At 32.1% G+C, this 17826-nt stretch overlaps 3 protein-coding genes across 3 annotated transcripts; 1 reads left to right on the forward strand and 2 right to left on the reverse strand.

Annotated features, from left to right (window-relative positions):
* Nucleotides 1–1370: 1370 nt before the first annotated feature.
* LOC106787637 (probable salivary secreted peptide) lies at nucleotides 1371–2176 on the reverse strand. The gene has a single exon (XM_014750187.1). The coding sequence runs from the start codon at nucleotides 2021–2023 to the stop codon at nucleotides 1631–1633; it is 393 nt and encodes a 130-aa protein (XP_014605673.1). The 5' UTR covers nucleotides 2024–2176; the 3' UTR covers nucleotides 1371–1630.
* An 8936-nt stretch (nucleotides 2177–11112) lies between these two features.
* LOC106787629 (protein phosphatase 1H) lies at nucleotides 11113–13678 on the reverse strand. The gene is made up of 7 exons (XM_014750175.1): nucleotides 13435–13678; nucleotides 12923–13332; nucleotides 12563–12820; nucleotides 12261–12478; nucleotides 11912–12182; nucleotides 11568–11827; nucleotides 11113–11485 (listed from the first exon to the last, which is right to left on the reverse strand). The coding sequence occupies exons 2-7, from the start codon at nucleotides 13106–13108 to the stop codon at nucleotides 11227–11229; spliced, it is 1452 nt and encodes a 483-aa protein (XP_014605661.1). The 5' UTR covers nucleotides 13109–13332; nucleotides 13435–13678; the 3' UTR covers nucleotides 11113–11226.
* A 652-nt stretch (nucleotides 13679–14330) lies between these two features.
* Nucleotides 14331–17097, forward strand: LOC106787624 (MATH and LRR domain-containing protein PFE0570w). The gene is made up of 4 exons (XM_014750163.1): nucleotides 14331–14616; nucleotides 14694–14864; nucleotides 15022–15154; nucleotides 15361–17097. The coding sequence occupies exons 1-4, from the start codon at nucleotides 14581–14583 to the stop codon at nucleotides 17022–17024; spliced, it is 2004 nt and encodes a 667-aa protein (XP_014605649.1). The 5' UTR covers nucleotides 14331–14580; the 3' UTR covers nucleotides 17025–17097.
* Nucleotides 17098–17826: the final 729 nt, after the last annotated feature.

Genomic DNA, 17826 nt, shown 5'->3' on the forward strand with positions numbered 1-17826 from the left:
CAGATTTAGATCGAAAATATATCACGAATAAACATAAAACGGGCTTTTATATTTTTATACAGTTATGAATTAACGATAAATCAATGATATTGAATAACTATTTTCGGACCAAGCAATTTAATTTCAAAATTTGTCGAAATATATCACTGCAATTAACTATATTCGAAATGTATTGCTTATAAATTTCAAAAGATTACCATCTTATTTATCTTATTACTTATAATGCTAAGATAATGGATATAAAGTTTTTTATAAATCTGATAAATAAGAGATATATTGTGTTGTTTAGAGAAAGTAATAGAGAAAAAATTATGAATTATTGTAGTCGTGAGTATGCAAACTATGCAATATTTTTATCGCAGGAATGAGTGAGATAGGGATGGATAAATAAATCAATGTACACCAATTTCGATAGTAACGCTCGATGTTTATTTTTCGATCCAATTCTAATCACTTTTCTCTTGAGAATACGTTAAAAAATAATTTAATTTAATCAATGTAAATCTATAGAGTCTTTATACCATTTGTTATATTGAATAAGATTTTTCGTTTACCTTTTAGATGGAAAATAAGAACAAATGTTTTTACGTGCGACCGTAGGTGTACTGTAAGAAGGGAGAGAGAGAGAGAGAGAAAGAAAAAAGATAAAATAACTAGATTGAGATAAAAAAAAAGTCGTATGGCGAGCTCGAAGATATTTTCTTGTACAATTTTGATGATTTTGATACGATTCACAATATTGCTCTACAACTGGACACTATGAAAGCAAGCACAGAATGGCAACAATTTCCAAGCTGGTTTTTCCTACTTCGTGTTCAATATTCTGAATATACATAGTTACATGAAAACTTGTATTATATTGTGTGAACCTTTTCGAAGAAAGGTCACTCTTTCTCACTCTCACTAACTCGACTCTTTTTTTCTTTTTTAAAAACAGCATGAACGGGGAACAAGTTCGTTGTGTTTACTCGATAGGCACGAAAAACAAAAAATAGAAAATAAGAGAAAGAGAGAATAGTATGAAAAAAGAGAAGAGAAAAATAGCAAGGAATTATTGAGAGACTCAATAAGGAGCAGGCTCCTTCATTAGCGCGTACAAGAAAGGCATTCCACTAGCGAATTCTTCTCGTTCTGTTTTTCTCCCGGATCTCTGTCCTTTCGCGTTAATCGCATTATTATCGATGCTACCTAGAGCGTAAATGTCTCTCATTTCTCGAAAGTAACGAAGGAAGGAAAGAAGGAAGGAAGAAAAGAAAAAAAAGGAGAGATTCAGAAATCCCCGATGCATTTTCCATCTCAGGAGGATAAATTACAACAAGATCGTATAAATTTACAAAAGGGCTATTTCCAATTAATCTTGTCAAGATATCAAACGTATATTGATATTTATTTCCAATTAAAATTGTAAGATGATCAGAGCTTAGCTCTTATTATTTATTCTCCAATATCGCATAATACGAAACAGACAATTTCAATAATGATGTTATACAATTAACAGAAAAATGTTATATAAATGTTGTTATATATTATGAATATAGAATTGTCGAGAGAATATTATGCGTTGAAAGATAGTACTGTTGCAGTGACATCATAAATTTACGGGTCCAGCAGTAACATCCTGTCCTTCTTATTATTTTGCGTAAACTTCGACGACGAAGTTGATGCCATGATTCCTTTGACTCTTGAAACGCAAAGTGACGTTTGCGTATCCAGGGCCACCCTTCAGTAGACTAGCGTAAGCTCCCGTACCATCGGATTTTTGATCGTATGCACCGACCATAGTGATGCGATCGTATCTGCTTACGTTAAGGGTTGTTTCAGTAGTCACGACTTGCAACCATGAAGATTTTTTTGAGATGTTTGATCTAAGGACAAGCCTGTCTCCTGGTACTCTGTATCCAATGGTAAGATTGTGAGCTTTGTTGGCGGCAAATGGTTCGAAATAAGCTCTTGGAACGTATTCCACCGCTACTACTGCGGCCACCATCACAGCCATGAAGATTACAAACTTTTGCGCAAACATCTTGATTCTATCTTTATTCTAGCACTGTTCTACCTTTACTCAAGAAAGAATTAGCTCGACTATGCTGAAAGTACGTCAACGCTCCGCTTAAATACACATCAAGAGTTTCTTATCTCTGTTATCGCGAGTTATCTGTATCGATTTACAGTACATTTCTGGAAATTCTTTTTCGAAGAACTCCATGCTCTTGTGATACATTATACTGTTAATCTAGTGTTTTCAATCTTTTCTATTGTTATATTTTCAGTATTACATGAGTAATACCTAATTTAAGATAAAGCGAAAGATAATATAGATCAAAACAGATAATCCTCACAAGTACTCAATTAATAATAATTTACAGAAAAATAAGAAGATTAACCGAAGAAAGTATAGAAAACATTTTTTTCGTTACTAATGTTAGCTGGAAAACAGTACCCGCTTGAGAATTCTATTTTTAATATTTGACTCATATAAAAGTAATAAGAAAATAAAATGATTATAGATTTATTGATACGACGAAGCAAATATTTGCAATGTTCGTTAAGTGCAAAACAAGAGAGATATCTATACTAGATATGTTTATTTCCTTACTTTCCTAGAATTGCGAGAAACGTAATAATAAATCAATTTCTTGAAAATCGTTCAATATTTTCTTCCGAATAAAACCAAGTTATAATAATTGCCAAAGATGGACTTGGATCATCAGTTAGATGTTTGACCTCGATTTCAGAATAAACGATGACCTCCGTAATTCATGAGCAAGTCATCTCCATCTAATTCAACGACCTTGCTATGTGTACACTGTTCATCACAAACATACCTACTATACTTGCTGGCGTTCTCGGTTGCTATATACGTGCCATCATCGATTTATATGTGTAGGTGCGCGTACACGTGCGAAGCACTCAGCAGGGAACATTAACCCTCTATAACCGTACTACATAGTTTAATCGATATATATATACAGACATTGTTATCATTTTTCGTTTCAAGCTTAAATATTCAAGCTTATAATGGTTTATTGAATTTAATTAGATTTAACGTTACACGAAATATTTCCTCGTTATAAATCTTTTTTACGAAATAGGTATTTGTTCATGATTATATATATCATGAATTTAAATTAATAATTGAATTATTTCGAAATTAATAAAAGAAAACTGCATATTTTTCATAAGACACGATTTCTCTAAGAATTTATCATTTACTACTTGAGAGAGATTAGCTTTCTCATTGTCAAGACCGTTGTCTGCAGTTTGCTCAGCCGCTTGCTAACCATGTAACCGTTCAATATGTAGTTCGTGTATGCACTTAGGTTTGCAGCGAGACTAGATTCCCTCGAATCATTAAGTCAATTGCTGGATACATGTCAACGCAATATCGCTTCTAACAGGCATGAAATTTGATCAGACTTGAACAGATTTATCGATAACAAAAGGAGTACATATAAACGAAGATGGGATAAAAAGTAAACGAATAAATAAACGAAAAAAAAGTAGCAAGCGAAAAGCAAACTTTGGATCATCCAACGATCTGATTACAAATTCCGATTAATTATTATTCAGGCGGCAAACAATAAGCCTTCATTAATCCAAAGTTTCACTTGCGTGTTATCTTTTTATAAAACGAGCCGAGCTCCTCTGGTCGTAAAATCATTTTGAAAGCAGAACTTAGTCTTACGAGGTTTCAATTAACAAGGTAGTACGCAATTCTCGCAAATGTGTGGGTATATCACTTGGCAATGAGCAGACGCGCGTCTGGCGTAACGTTAATTTACTGCAAAGCACGTTTCACCGTCGTGAATGGGACTGCTGATGTTACGAAGCAGTCCGATGGACGATGAATGGGAGCTCGCTTGGGTCCGATTTGAAACTTTGGTATATGGGAGAAGTTTATGCCTATGAAACCATAGAGAGTATCTATATTTGCCTGTATTCGGTATCTCTTGCTATTCGAAATAAGTATATATGTCATTCCACGCGTATAATTAACGAAATGCCGACTTGGAAATCGTCCTTCGAGCAAGACCACTGATTCTCTCTTCTCTTTCTGTTCGTTCTTCCTGTTTTTCTTTCTTCCTTTCTCTTATAGTTCTTTTTCTCTTTCCCTTGGTCTCTTCCAACTAAGATCAGTGCATACAAACCAAGAACGCTCGCATTATTCATTCGATGGACGAAGCTCTCGACTGGTCAGACTACTCGATTCCTGCCACCTGTCGCGAACACGGCGGCCACAAGGAGATGCGCTCGCACAATCGCCGTATCTCAATGCTTTAACAATTAATTATCCACGGATATACTTTGGAAACACTGGACAGAATAGTAACTTGATTTCAACGAGCTTAACGAGCTCACTCGAGAAGGTACGATATTCCGGAATGGAAAATTTAGTTGGCTCTTCCTTCATCGCGTTAGGCGGACAAGCCGTCGGCGAAATGCCAAGAACAATGCGGATTGCGACTAATTTTGTCTTACGGTTTAATACCACTCCTCATACCTTTCAATATCTATTACATACAAAGATGTTATTTCCTCGCTAATAATTAATTAATCAATCCTCCCCATTGATACCCTTTTCCGATATATCGTCCATTACGTTTTGTATATCTTTTATTTACTACATGTCTTTCGAATAAATTTAATCGTCTAAATTCTATCACATAAAATAACGAGCACGTGCAAAGGGCTGAAAGCAATAAAAGGGTGAGAGGAAAGGGCAACCGAACTGCGAGGTCACTCGTTAGGACAATTAGACGAACAGAAAACTTCCATCGCAGCCCCCGCAGCTTGCTGACCGTCCCTAGAAGACTCGGAATGACAGTTACTAGTTTTCTCCATTACTTAAAGTCTTTAACTTATTTTCACGAATTAACATATATTAACAGTTGACCTGATAGATAAATATCGTCGATATGTTAAGTTTTTAAGTGATTCGTCGCTCTTTTATAACAGATAAATATAAAATATAGAGAGAAAAAATAAATTAAACATCGACCAAATATTTTCTACGTTGATAGAGAAAGAAATTAACGTTCGATAAAGTTTTTGACAAAATGTCGATGAGATTAGATTCTGAACGAGTGCGAATGAATATCGTATACGATTGAAGATCACTTCGATAAGTATAATGAATATCGTACCATATTATAATGGATTACCTATAGAGAAATGTCAAAATACAATATTAAAATTGAATATATAATTTATCCAAGATAATCTAGTTAGTAATGATGATTTTTGTGTTAGACGGATTAAAAATCTGAATTTATATTATGATGTATGAAAGTTACAAGTTTACTTACTTATTCGTAATATCTTCTATATACATACGTATGTATATACGTAAGTACATACGAATAAACGTTATGACTCTGTAAAAGCGTCTATCTATGATGCATATACGTGTATCCTCGTTTTAATATAGCTAATCGGTAATACGCTTAGCTCGAATCACGAGCATCATAAGCTCGCTATTTGTCGAGGATACATTATGAATAGAAATCTGTTATCAGTAGGAGGAAGAGCACGATAGTTTTGGTTTATGGCACTTCGATCGCCACCACATAGCTGAGTGCCACAGTTGCTGTAACCATGATCGAGGTAGAATGCGTACATGTCACTTGCGTTCACGATAAAGTCGAACAATCGACCGTTAGTCGATTATGAGCCCAAACTTCTACGCTTTTGACCGCTTGAATACTCACACATTCGTTATTACGTTTTACCGCAATTCATATACTCACTTTTCATTCCTCTCTCTCTCTCTCTCTAGCTATCTCATTCTCTCTTCCTCCTAAACAAAATATTCTTTTGTTCTGACACTTTATAACGAATCATGAACGTCAAGTAAAGTTAATTGGCACTCTCGAATAATTTTCCATTTCTTTTCTTTAGTTACCCTGGTAGACATAACAGATCTCATAAAATTGAAGGTGCTATAGCCTAACAAACCCCTATTTTATTTGTTTTCATAATCAAAACTGACTGCTCGGGGTAAATGAGCTCGTTCAACGACCGTTTTTTTTTTTCTACTATTATTTCTTGTTCTTTCGTTCGCTAATTTATCGAGACTCTGGCAACGATTTTTACTCCAACGGTAAACATTAAGATCTTAATTAGAACCTGTAGCCCGAGTCCATACCAAGAATTTTGCCTCTACCGTCTTCCGTTCTTCCGGAAGAGATGACAGAGCCAGGCAAGAAACGGTGTAGGTAAACATGGAATAATCGTGAAAGAGGAAGAGGAAGAGGAAGAGGAAGAGAAAGAGAAGGAATGAGAGAAAATGGGAAGGAGTGGCAAGCGTAGCGTAAACAATTCCCACTACAATTAGGAAACGTTTGTCCGTCTATATTTACCGAAGGATCTGTAACTAGCTTAGGTAACACCTAACGCTATTTGTCACTTTAACCGGTGGAACGAACGGCTGATCGATCATGCGAAGATTCTCGAAAGAGAATCACACAGAATTTACGCACACATATACACATATGAAATAACATGGGTAAAATTTTCGAGATTATATAAAATAACAAAACTGAAATTAAGAGTTTCTTATTATTAATAAAAGATAAAAATATTTCACGAAATTATCGACGCGAAAGCAATCGCGATATAATTTAAATCCATTACGGAATACCACTTGACTCTTATCTTTCTAAGAACTTTATCTAGAAACAGCTGGCAATTAGGCATATAAATAATATAGGACGAGTTAACTAAGATCGACCATTTAAATAATGTCTATAATGTTAGTAATAAGAACAAATATTTTTAATAAAAATTATTTGTTATCAAGTTGTTGTTAAATTATATTAAGGAGAAGTAATATTTCCCAGATGGAGGAGCGCGTAGGAGATTCGATAGTCATCGTAATTTATTTTAAATGAAGTTACGCGTATCAGTTGATCTTCTGTTTCTTACTCTTTAAGCAAAATTTAATATTATCTATGTTCGTAATTTATTATATATCTCCGACGTTAAAACGAATTTAGTTGGAAATTACTGGTTTGTGTCATTTATCTTTACACGTGAAAAGATATAAGAATATATAGAGGATATGAAAAATATTACGTTGCTTTAACCCGTCGTCAATGATGTGTGGTAATTTATTTCGCGATTCGTATTACGTTGGAAATTCATCTCCATTTTGTCAGTGTGGAATATATGAGAATAACTTTTTAAAGAATTCACAGGAGTCTATGTTCGTGACATCGCATAAAGGTTGCTCAAAAAAAGACGTTAATTTAGCGCAAGCCGTTTTTTCCCGATAGAGACACGTGTAACCTTATATGAATAGAGACGACATGCGGATAATCGTTTCTGTCTTTTCGTTTTCAGTGGATACACATTTTTTAAAAATCCTGCTTGTTCGTGCTGTTCACTCGACTCGTTTCATAATCTGCCGACGTCGTAGTCGAGCCACCATTATCTTGAAAGAAAAATAAAGTTAATGGTAGCTAGCTAGAACTTGTGAAGTATGCGAGACAGGAGAAAGAAATGAATAAAAAAAGAAAAAGAAAGAAAGAAGGATAATTTTGCACTTTTTATTCATTTAATCAATCCTGTTTTTCATTTCCTATTAGGAAATAATTATTCGATGTCTTTAGTTGATGAACGGAACAATTACTGTTGTAATAGATTCGCTGAGGATTCTGGTTTTCCTCGCAACTGAAATAACAACTACGGATCTGCAGTAGGACATAAAAGATTAGGAGAAAACTGAGAGAGAGAAAGAGAAAGAGAAAGAGAGAAGAGAGAGAGAGTTGGTCATATAATTTTACCAGGAACAAACTTGTCGCATTATCCATTGCATCACGTTCGGCAACCAGGCGTTAGTTTCCAGGAGAAGGACATTAGGTTGGAGAAAGCTAAGAGAGTTGACAACGGACACGAGTCAGGCAGTAGACTAACGAGGAGAAGTCAGCGATGTAAACCTCGGAGAAGGTGCGAGAGGTACCACTGTTAGATCTTCTCATTAAGCTTTTCACGAAACTTTAGAACTTGTGGATGTAGGAAGCCCAGTCAAAATGTAGTCTCATTCTACTGTGTAATAGATGAAAGTTCGCTTTGAAATTTGGTAACTAACAATAAGAGTAGATCTTAGAAAGGCAATACGTTACAATGCATCCAACGATCATTATGATTACTCTTATTTATAACAATAAACCGAAGAGAAACTTTTGCGTGAGTTTAAAACTATTTATGAATCGTTTAAAGATCGCCAAACTTTATTCTTTTTTTTAATAAAGAAATAAAAAGTACAGAAGTAGAAAGATTTTTTATCAGATAATGGCACATCGATATACGATTTATCGATAGAAGGTCATAGGTGTTAGAACCTGGATTCCGTCGAAACTTTCTTAACGATGATATATTGAGGTAAGTGGTGAAGCTTTAAGGTTTCTCTTCTGTTAACAAAATTGCTTTCAAAAATATTGTTTCTAGTTTATGCGTAATATGTACAAATAAAGCTTTTCAAAAATTTGAAAAAAAAAAAACGATAAAACGTTTGAACCTTCATCCTTCAAATAAGAACTTGTTCATCAAGATCGGTTTAGAATTATGCTCGGTACAATTAGTACGACTGAAACGCTGTTTTAGACACTTTTATGCTGGAGTGATGAACAGCCTTCCGTCTCGATCGTTCCGATAAGGCCTAAAGACTTTTCCTCTCGTTTCCACCCTCCTTTTCTTTTCCCTTCTTCATCTTGGCCTGGAAGGAAGCATTAGGTACGCCGCAACCCTTCGCGTTAGTCACCTAGATGACCGTGACTGATCGTTCCGTTATAACTCGTCATGAAAAACGTTTCCGCGATATGACACCGTTTGAAAAAGTGACGTCTTTCATTTTTTGACACGTAACTTCGAGGGAAGAAGTAAACTGCGTTTGCAAAATGCCTGGACATCGATCTAAGCATTTTATAAATTAACCTTCATCGCGAGCAAAAAGATGTCTGGATCAAGCGACTTTTTCGTCTTATTTTTGTTGTCGTTAGTTGCCTGATAGAGATGTGAAAGATTTTTTGTCGGTAATAGCTTCTCGTTAATATGTTTTAAGTATGTGTATATTCGGCTCGATAAACGATACTAAAACGATGTTTTTAGAGAGATTTAAATGGCTTTCGCGCAAGACAAAAATAGGGGATGAATTCATCGTTTCTCGAGACTAAACCTACAACAGGTCAAACGACTCTTTTTAAAATATTTGGAAAAATTTCTTACAAGTTACAGTATTATTTTGTGAATCAAAAATTTTTATTGTATAAATAGTATATTTTATACTATACATACATCGTGAAATATATGACTTTTTGAAAACGGGTTATTTAATCCGTTACGGTGGAAATAGATACATTAAGTGTTAATAAATTTTTCAAATTAATTTATTGCTAACGTGTCACCTATGACTTACAATTAGCTATAAAATTGTTATCTTCTTTTGCCTTTGTCGAATGCAATCAATATCGGCGTTATTTCGAATATAAATTTACACAACAGAATAATTAGATATCAAGCAAGCGAAGAGAGCTGCTACGTATACTATCGAAAATTGAGCTTTACGATCGTGACATGTTTGTAACCTACTTTTGTTTTCATTAACCGACAAAACAAGACCTTTCTTCTTCATTCTACTCATCCTTTTGCTCGAAGTAATAAATCAATCGTCGTAATCTTACTCTCGTGAACTTTCACGAGACTCGTAGAAACTTTTGCTAAGTTTGGCACTCAAGACCACCACACATATTTTCCTATTAAAGGAAAGAGGAAAGATCACTGTAAGCGTTTTCTTACGCCATGTTCAACGTTGTAATTAAAATAAATTGCTTTTAGTTTAACGCTTTTTGCAGATAAAAATGTAAATGATTGTGTGTTCTGAAATTTCGTCAATCTCGAGTGGCAAACATGTCTTCGCTTATAAATTTTTATAAAATGATTAATCAAGAATACAAATTTTTAATATATGGTAAACAACGCGAAACACCATACGAGAAATTTTTTAATTGGATTCTTCACGCACGAAATTTGATAGGTCGTACCACATTACTATTTTCTCTGGCTCTTCCATTATTCGGCGTAGGAATAATGTAAGTAAATTCTCTCTACGAATACGCTTGCGTGAATATTATTATTGTCATTACGATTTTGCAGGCTGTATTACAGAGGAAAAAGTAATACGGTGGAACGTAAATCCATTATTCAAAATTAAAGAACTTTCATTCTTCGTTATTTTAACTTTGCATCGTGGTCAGAGTTATGATCTAAAAAACATGTTTTCATGAGATAAAAATTCTTTATAAAGTCAATCTAATGAAGAATTTATCAAATGGAATTAATCAGCATTCGTTGTCTATAGAAAAGCAAGGAATTCTTTTAATAATGAGCTTTATGCACTGAAAACGTTCGTAATTAAATATGATATCCGATTTAAGTGCATTAGATTTATTTTATACAATAATTACAATGTAATATGCTAAAAAAAAGATATTATACAGAGTAAGATAATAAAATCTATAATTGTTACATACTACGCTCAGAGCAATGCACTTTGATTCTGTTATGTACAATTTAATCAATAATATTAGCTAAATCGATCAATTTGTACCAGTTTACAAATACAAGTGCTATGATTATATAGAAATAATAATATAACGTCGTTGATAATAATTTAATACCATCCAAAAATAGAAACGTAATTTTCTAAATTTTTTTTCGATTTTTATAATCTTACCACCGTTCGTATAATTTTTCGATTTTAAAAAATTTGATAAAGAACTATACAAGAGATAAAACCATACAATAAAAACTCAGGAGATTCATCTACTTTTACAATTGAAGATTGTTAAAAAAATATAACTACATTAACATATTAATAATGGAATGTTCTTTTAAATAAATATATACCTATATATGATTAATATAACACTACAATATAGTTTTTATACTTCATATATTTAAAAACAGAAAATCTAATTAAAATATTTAGATTTTATAGTGGCAGTATATATAATAAATAATTATTTTCAATGGATTCTCTTTTTTTTTACCATTTTTATGAAATTATGAATTAAATTTATATATTATATGAAAATACAAAGAAAATCTTTTTTCTTGTCAATGATAAATTATTACTAATAACTATTATTTGCATATACATAAGATTATACTCTTTCTAAGAGAAACTAATGTTTTTATGCACACTTTTAATAACTTAGTTAATAATGATTATTGTATCGAATTATTGATAGATATGTGTGAGGAATCAGTAGAATACTTTCTTTCCTGCTGAATTGACTTTAACCATTGTTTATGTTCGCAAAGATATGGATACAATGGTACCACCATTACACTTATATCGTCAACCGAAGCCATTAGAGAGAGTTTATCTTCGTTTTCATTAGTATTTTCTGATTTTCCTACCCATGTTCTTCCCATTAATCGACCTCTAGCAGCTTGTACTAATTCTTGAGCACCCATTGTAAGCCTAAGATATTAATCAATAAGATATTCGGTTGCGTGATTTCAAGTTTTATTTTCGTGTGATTAATTTACTAATTTTTGTTTACCTATATTCTAAAGAAGGTGTATCTGGTGCAAGTGTTTTTCTAAGAATAGTAGCTGCCGTTGTGTCAGAAACAACATCCCATAATCCATCGGTAGCAATGATTATGCAATCTCGTTCTGTAAGATTGCAATCTTCCAATTTTATGGATTGTATTTCAGGCTGAGAGGATAAGAACGGCTTGATACTAACACCTGTATTGGCTGCTTTTAAGCCATGATCACCAAAACCCCTTGTTACTCCTATAGTACCCATTACTCTACTCTGTGATTTTAATTATTAAATTAAATATACTTATATACGTATTATAACAAAAGCTATATAAGGCATTGTGAAAATGACACGTACTCGTTTTCCATGTCCAGAAATAAGAGGTAACTTTAAATCAGGATGCGATAACGTTTTATATGCCCAACCGGTCATGTAAGGTTCTCTATATAGGACCATAGTTCCCAATTCTTTCTGTAAAGGCCTTCTTTTAAATTCTAATGGTGTAAAGTGACCTTTCAGTAACTCATGACTTCTTAAAAGTCCTAAAGCTCTTACACGATTGGATTCAGAATCAGGAGTATGATCCCTAGTAAGAGCACGTTGACTATCTCCTAATACGAGCACTGCTCTGTTAAAAAAAGATAAAAATAAATATAATGTACTCTATGTATGTATGTATGTACGCGTACATAAGTTAATTACAAACCTAGAATCACCCGCACCAGCTGCATATAATCTACCATTAAGAAATAAAATAGTAATAGCTGTACAGCCTCCACCACCATTTTGAGCTTGAGCTTCTACCATTTGGTCCATTTGTCTGTAAGCTAATTCAATAGCACCTGTAACTAAATCTTTACCTTTTATAAATTCTTCTTCATCTTCATTTAATAATACAGTACTCGGTATAGCGATCAGCCTTTCCTAAGAAAACAAATTTTATATATTTTCATGGCCAATGAAATATTAAGAAACAAACATTGTACTTTATAAATGTGCCCTACTAACAAGAATTATTCTGTGTAAATGTAATCTTGCGGTAAGAGCTACTTGATATCCAGCATGACCGTCAAACATAGAAAACATAACATAAGGCAATGAAGCATTCAGATCAGTTAACTTTAGGTCTCCTCGGGTTGCAGATGCTTGATCCTCGTTCCAAACACTTTTTCCAGCATTTATACATTCGGCATAGCCAGCGCACCATGGTAATCGGCTTAAATCCCTTGGAACTATTATAGGTCTTACTCTATGGTCAGCACTGACCTAACATGAAATTTAGTAAGTATATGTATATATGTACTAAATAAAATAATAATCATTAAAAAAGTATATTGTAAAGATAAATATACTGAAAAAATAATATACCTGTGTTTCTTCAGCTGTAAGTCCTAGGAAACTAGGTCGACTATAAGGTTTATTTTCTACTTCTATCACAAAATTAGAATTACCATAATCTATCATCACATCATTGTTCGATTCATTTGGATACTGTAAGTCAAGATCACTTACTCCTACAGCATTCATCAATACTGATTTAAATCGGTTTAACATTTTGAATTTGTATTTTTATTTATTTAAGAATCTTAATTCCTAATCTTTTAATTTAATAAAGTATTGTGTCATATAAGATTCATATTCAACAAAATATTTGCCGCTACCATCGAAAGTGTTTTAATGCACTTCCGATCGTGGGATGTGATCATGCGGGGATTCTTAAGTTTTTTTTTAAATATACACACAAGACAATATATTTGATGCGACGGGTTAGCTGTCACCTGTCAAGAATTTGTAAATATATTAATCATGGATAAAGACAATTATATATTATATTTTATTTTTCACATCTAGAAAAAAAAATACTTTATATATATACTCACAGTTAAACATAATTATAAGATTATTTTAAAATATAGACATTTTGTTGACAATCTATTGTCAACAATATGATAGGTTATAACTTGATAGTGATTCTAACACGAGTAAGCGAGTATGCACTTTGTAAAAGCGCCATCTGTAAATTGGTAGTTAAACGCATACAACCAAAAGATGCAACGGAGTGACTAATCACACGACCAATCACGGCAATCAAGTGACCAATAGCAGCACACCGTACTTAACTTTATTTTTAAGATTACCTGAGAAGAGAACATATTTATACGGAAATTAATTTATTTTATATTTTCATCGAAACAATTAAAAATATATTAATGTTGTACATGTAAGCTTTTTTACCTATTTCATAAATTATTCGTTGAATTTATTTATCGAAATAAACATAAATAAAATTAATTTCATATTTTTGTACAAAAAACAAAAAATTATATTTCTTTTTGTCTTTAATAAGGTAGGCATACAAATTTTGTGTATTAAAAATAAATAGACTCCTGTTTAACAATCTGTTAGTTATTATGTGTCAATAATAGATTTCTGTTCTTTCAACGTAAATTAAAACTTTCCCTACAATATCAATAAGAATTCTGTAAAGAAAATCCGGCATTGCATCCGTGGGTGAATCTTCATAGATATAACTTTACATAACCTCTTAATAATAATGCGTGTATACGTAACAACATAAAACTTCCTTAATGGTTTAATATCACACACTAATTAAGCACAACTTATAATTAAATGATGAAAACAACGTCTCGTTTAAAGCTGCGCGCAATACTAAGCCTAGTGTTTTCTAATTTTCTGGTTAACTGCGTTTAGTGTAAGCAGTGATGCCAACTAATACTGCGTAGGTTAGGGTTTAGGTTGTCAGCCTGCTTGAATATGATTTGTTGCGTAGGCAGACAGTAATAAGATGTGTGAGTTTAGTGAGTGTATAGAGGACGCCACAATCTAATGTTTGTATCTAAATTTGATAAATTTATCGTTAAAAAGTAAATAATGTTACTGTATAAAATTGTCAACATTAGAAAAGTTAATATTAATTACACAAGAGATTGAATCTGTTGTTAAATAGAATTTAATACATTTAAATTAATATTTAATTGATATCAAAAGAAATGCCAATGTGAAAGATGTCGAAAACTAAGAAGAATTCACACAGCAGCGAAGTTAGTGAGGTTATGTTTTTAAACCAATTATTAGTAAAAACATTTTCGAATTTTTAAATAAAAATACTATTTTACAGGAATTTAGTTCATCTTATTCTTCTTCATCTGTATCATCGGATGAGGAGATAGATGCAAGAGACTTAAAACCTATGAAAGATTATCTGTCAAACCGTAGAGAATTAGCACGTCAACTTTTTAAATCTGTTAAACCAGAAAAAATACGTATGATGTTACCACAAGCATTGAAGGTATAATTGATACTTATAATAATATACATTTTTAAATATTTAGTCATTTTTAAAAGATGCATTAAGGTTTATCAGATTTGATAATGATATAAGATCAATAGTTGATATCACATAAGAGTTCTTTAAATTTAATACATTTGACAAATATACATCCTAGAAAATGAATTTTGAAGAGTTGGAGGAATGGTGTGCTAGTGAGTTAAGTGGAATGTCCAAAACTCGTGTGTTATGCATTCTGGACGGAAAACCAATGTTGGAATCATCAGACACTAGTGAATCAGATGAATCAGGTAGTTAAATCTTGCATATGAATTAACACCCTGCATTATAATTTAATCTGCAGAGCTTCGTGCCAAAGTTGATGCTATTTATCATGTTTTTTTTGTTTGAACTATTGTGTATCATGGGTCTCGCGCATTGTTACAGTGCAGGGAATTAATATTAAATTTAATTGATTGAATATTGTTTAAAATTTAACCAATGTTTATTATGTTAGGTCCTTCCTTAGAAATTATATCTGACACTGAGGAATGGCTTACCGAGGATGATAATATTAAGAAAGAAGATAGTATGTCTGGAAAAACAAAAGTGAAAAAACACAAAACTACAAATAAAATTAAATCACAAAGTAATAATAAAAAGGAAGATACAGGAAATGGTAGGGTAAAAACAAAGACTACTAATAAAGATGGAAGCAATAATAAGTATAAGGAAGTAAAAATTAAGAAAGAAGACGAGAAAGAAATAGGTAAAGAAAAAGAAGCGGATAGTTTGTTAGATTTGTTAGAATTAGAAATGCGTGCGAGGGCGATAAGAGCTTTGATACGTAAAGAAGATGATATAATACCAAGTTCCAATGAAACCAAGGCATTGGCAAGTAATGGTGCAGTTGAAGAAAATCATGTTAACAAAACAAGGCTTGATGAGATTAATGCAAAAGAAAATTGCCGACGGCAATTAGAGAAAATTATAAGTTCTCAGCGAATGGATGGTGAAGAAGAAGACGTAGTGTTAGTGGTTCAACCTACACCAACCATTGAATTATTATCTAGCGAAAGTGATGAAAATGATGAGGTTGGAACAAGAATTAATCAAAAATTAGAAAATGAACGTAAAATAGAAAATACAACCAGTTTAGATAATAAAAATGTAATAGCTAGTTCTATAGAACAAGGGGTTAAAGAATCAAGAGTAATTAAAGGAAAAGATAACGATAAAAAAACTAATATTGTTACCGAAGAAAGATCTAATCTTCACACTTCACATAATAAAAATATCTCTGCATCATCGTCTACAAATGTTGCTGACAATTCTGTAAAACGTAAAAAAGTTAAAAAGAAGTCACATTCTAAAAGTGAAGGAAGATCTGAAAATTCTTCAAATACAGATAGTAAAACTAATGAATGTTTAGAAAAGAAAGAAGAGATAATAAACGTGCTTGAAGAAAAAGAAACATTAATAGAAAATCTATCGAAAGTAGAGAAAGAACCTGTACCATCTGGTTTACGCTCGAAAGAAAGGGTTGTTTCCGATGAGGATAAATTGGCTGACTTTGAGGAAATAATCGATTTGGATAATTATTCTGATGATATGGATGACTTGGAAAATTGTGACAATGATAAGAATAAAAATAAAGATAAAGAAAAAAATAAAATTAAAGATAATAATATTACAAAGGAACAAAAGAATTCTCAAGTGATAGACTCTAATTTATCCAATTCGCAGAAATTGAAATCAGCCGAAACATGGGCGACTCGTTACTATCAAACAGACGATGTTCAAAACGTTATAAAAGAATCAAAAATACAATCTGAAATCCGCAAACGTTTAAGAGAACGTCAAAGACTTTCCAAACTCACTAATTCACCAAATTTAAATTCTTCACCATCTCGCGTTACAGAAGTTAATAACGATAAAGAAGAAAGAAAACCAACTGGTTCGGTTGAAGAATATTTAGCTTTGAAACAAGCAACGCAATCGAATGTGAATGCAGGTAGTGACGTTAGCGATAATTCGGTTAGTATGCAAGAAAAAGATAAGTATATAAATACATGCAATGAACAAAATGTAGAAGATGCAAAAGATGAAAAAATAGTGGCTTCTGTAAATGAAGAAAATGTAAACAAATCTACTGCAATTACTGTAAATAATGATATATAAATTATTCATTTAATTCATAAGAAATATAATTCTTTTTATAATAAATTATAAAATACCCTCAGACATATAATTTTATAATAATAATTATGTATATATGTATACCCTTTTTCATTTTTAAACGATATTACTATTTTTGTTACAGTGTATATATATTAAAATGTAATTTCGTAAATGTATATTACAAAACCAAGTTATTTGGTTTACGATATTAAAGATTTTAATTTAATATACTCATTTTTAACGATCAGTATATTCTCTTAGATTATTTTTATCCCGTATTTTTGTCAACGTCTCTCCTTTCACTCTCAAAGTATATAAACTATTTGTCAAATTATTAATATAATTATCATTATAATGTTTATGGTAAGCGGTCTTTAGCTGGATTTCGCTTGCAATGGAATGTATAGCATATAAAATATGTTAAACATTACACTGAAAGTAAAATACCATTGCCCGGGTCTAACCACGAGGAGGTAGCCGCTTCCGAAGACCCACGAGGGATGTGCATCCTGAAGATGTCCACATCCGAAAGAAATGAAACGAAAAAAAATTATTTAACTGAGAATGTTTTTTAAGAAATCTAACTCTTAGGCCCCACCCTAAGAGTTTCACCTATTCGCAAGTAATACGTTTACGTCGAAATCTAAAAAAAAACTGATATAAAACAATGTATGTATCGGAAAATTTTATGTATATATGTTGGCTCAGTAACGAAATTAAGTTTAAAAAAGTCATCTAAAAACATAAAAAAGAAAAATATATAAAAATTATTTTCTATTTAAAATACGTTAATAGGTAATGT

The sequence above is a fragment of the Polistes canadensis genome, unplaced genomic scaffold (assembly GCF_001313835.1).
Source record: "Polistes canadensis isolate GaletaPanama2010 unplaced genomic scaffold, ASM131383v1 scaffold_4, whole genome shotgun sequence".
Taxonomy (NCBI): domain Eukaryota; kingdom Metazoa; phylum Arthropoda; class Insecta; order Hymenoptera; family Vespidae; genus Polistes; species Polistes canadensis.

Excerpts from the sequence above, each read along its gene's own strand:
- LOC106787624 (XM_014750163.1), top strand. The coding sequence starts at position 14,581 with ATGTCGAAAACTAAGAAGAATTCACACAGCAGCGAA. Across the intron at positions 14,865-15,021 it reads TGTTACCACAAGCATTGAAG|AAAATGAATTTTGAAGAGTT; the intron begins GTATAATTGATA and ends TATACATCCTAG. Across the intron at positions 15,155-15,360 it reads TAGTGAATCAGATGAATCAG|GTCCTTCCTTAGAAATTATA; the intron begins GTAGTTAAATCT and ends TTATTATGTTAG.
- LOC106787637 (XM_014750187.1), bottom strand. The coding sequence starts at position 2,023 with ATGTTTGCGCAAAAGTTTGTAATCTTCATGGCTGTGATGGTGGCCGCA.
- LOC106787629 (XM_014750175.1), bottom strand. The coding sequence starts at position 13,108 with ATGTTAAACCGATTTAAATCAGTATTGATGAATGCTGTAGGAGTAAGT. Across the intron at positions 12,821-12,922 it reads TTACAGCTGAAGAAACACAG|GTCAGTGCTGACCATAGAGT; the intron begins GTATATTATTTT and ends ATTTCATGTTAG. Across the intron at positions 12,479-12,562 it reads ATTTACACAGAATAATTCTT|GAAAGGCTGATCGCTATACC; the intron begins GTTAGTAGGGCA and ends TTGTTTTCTTAG.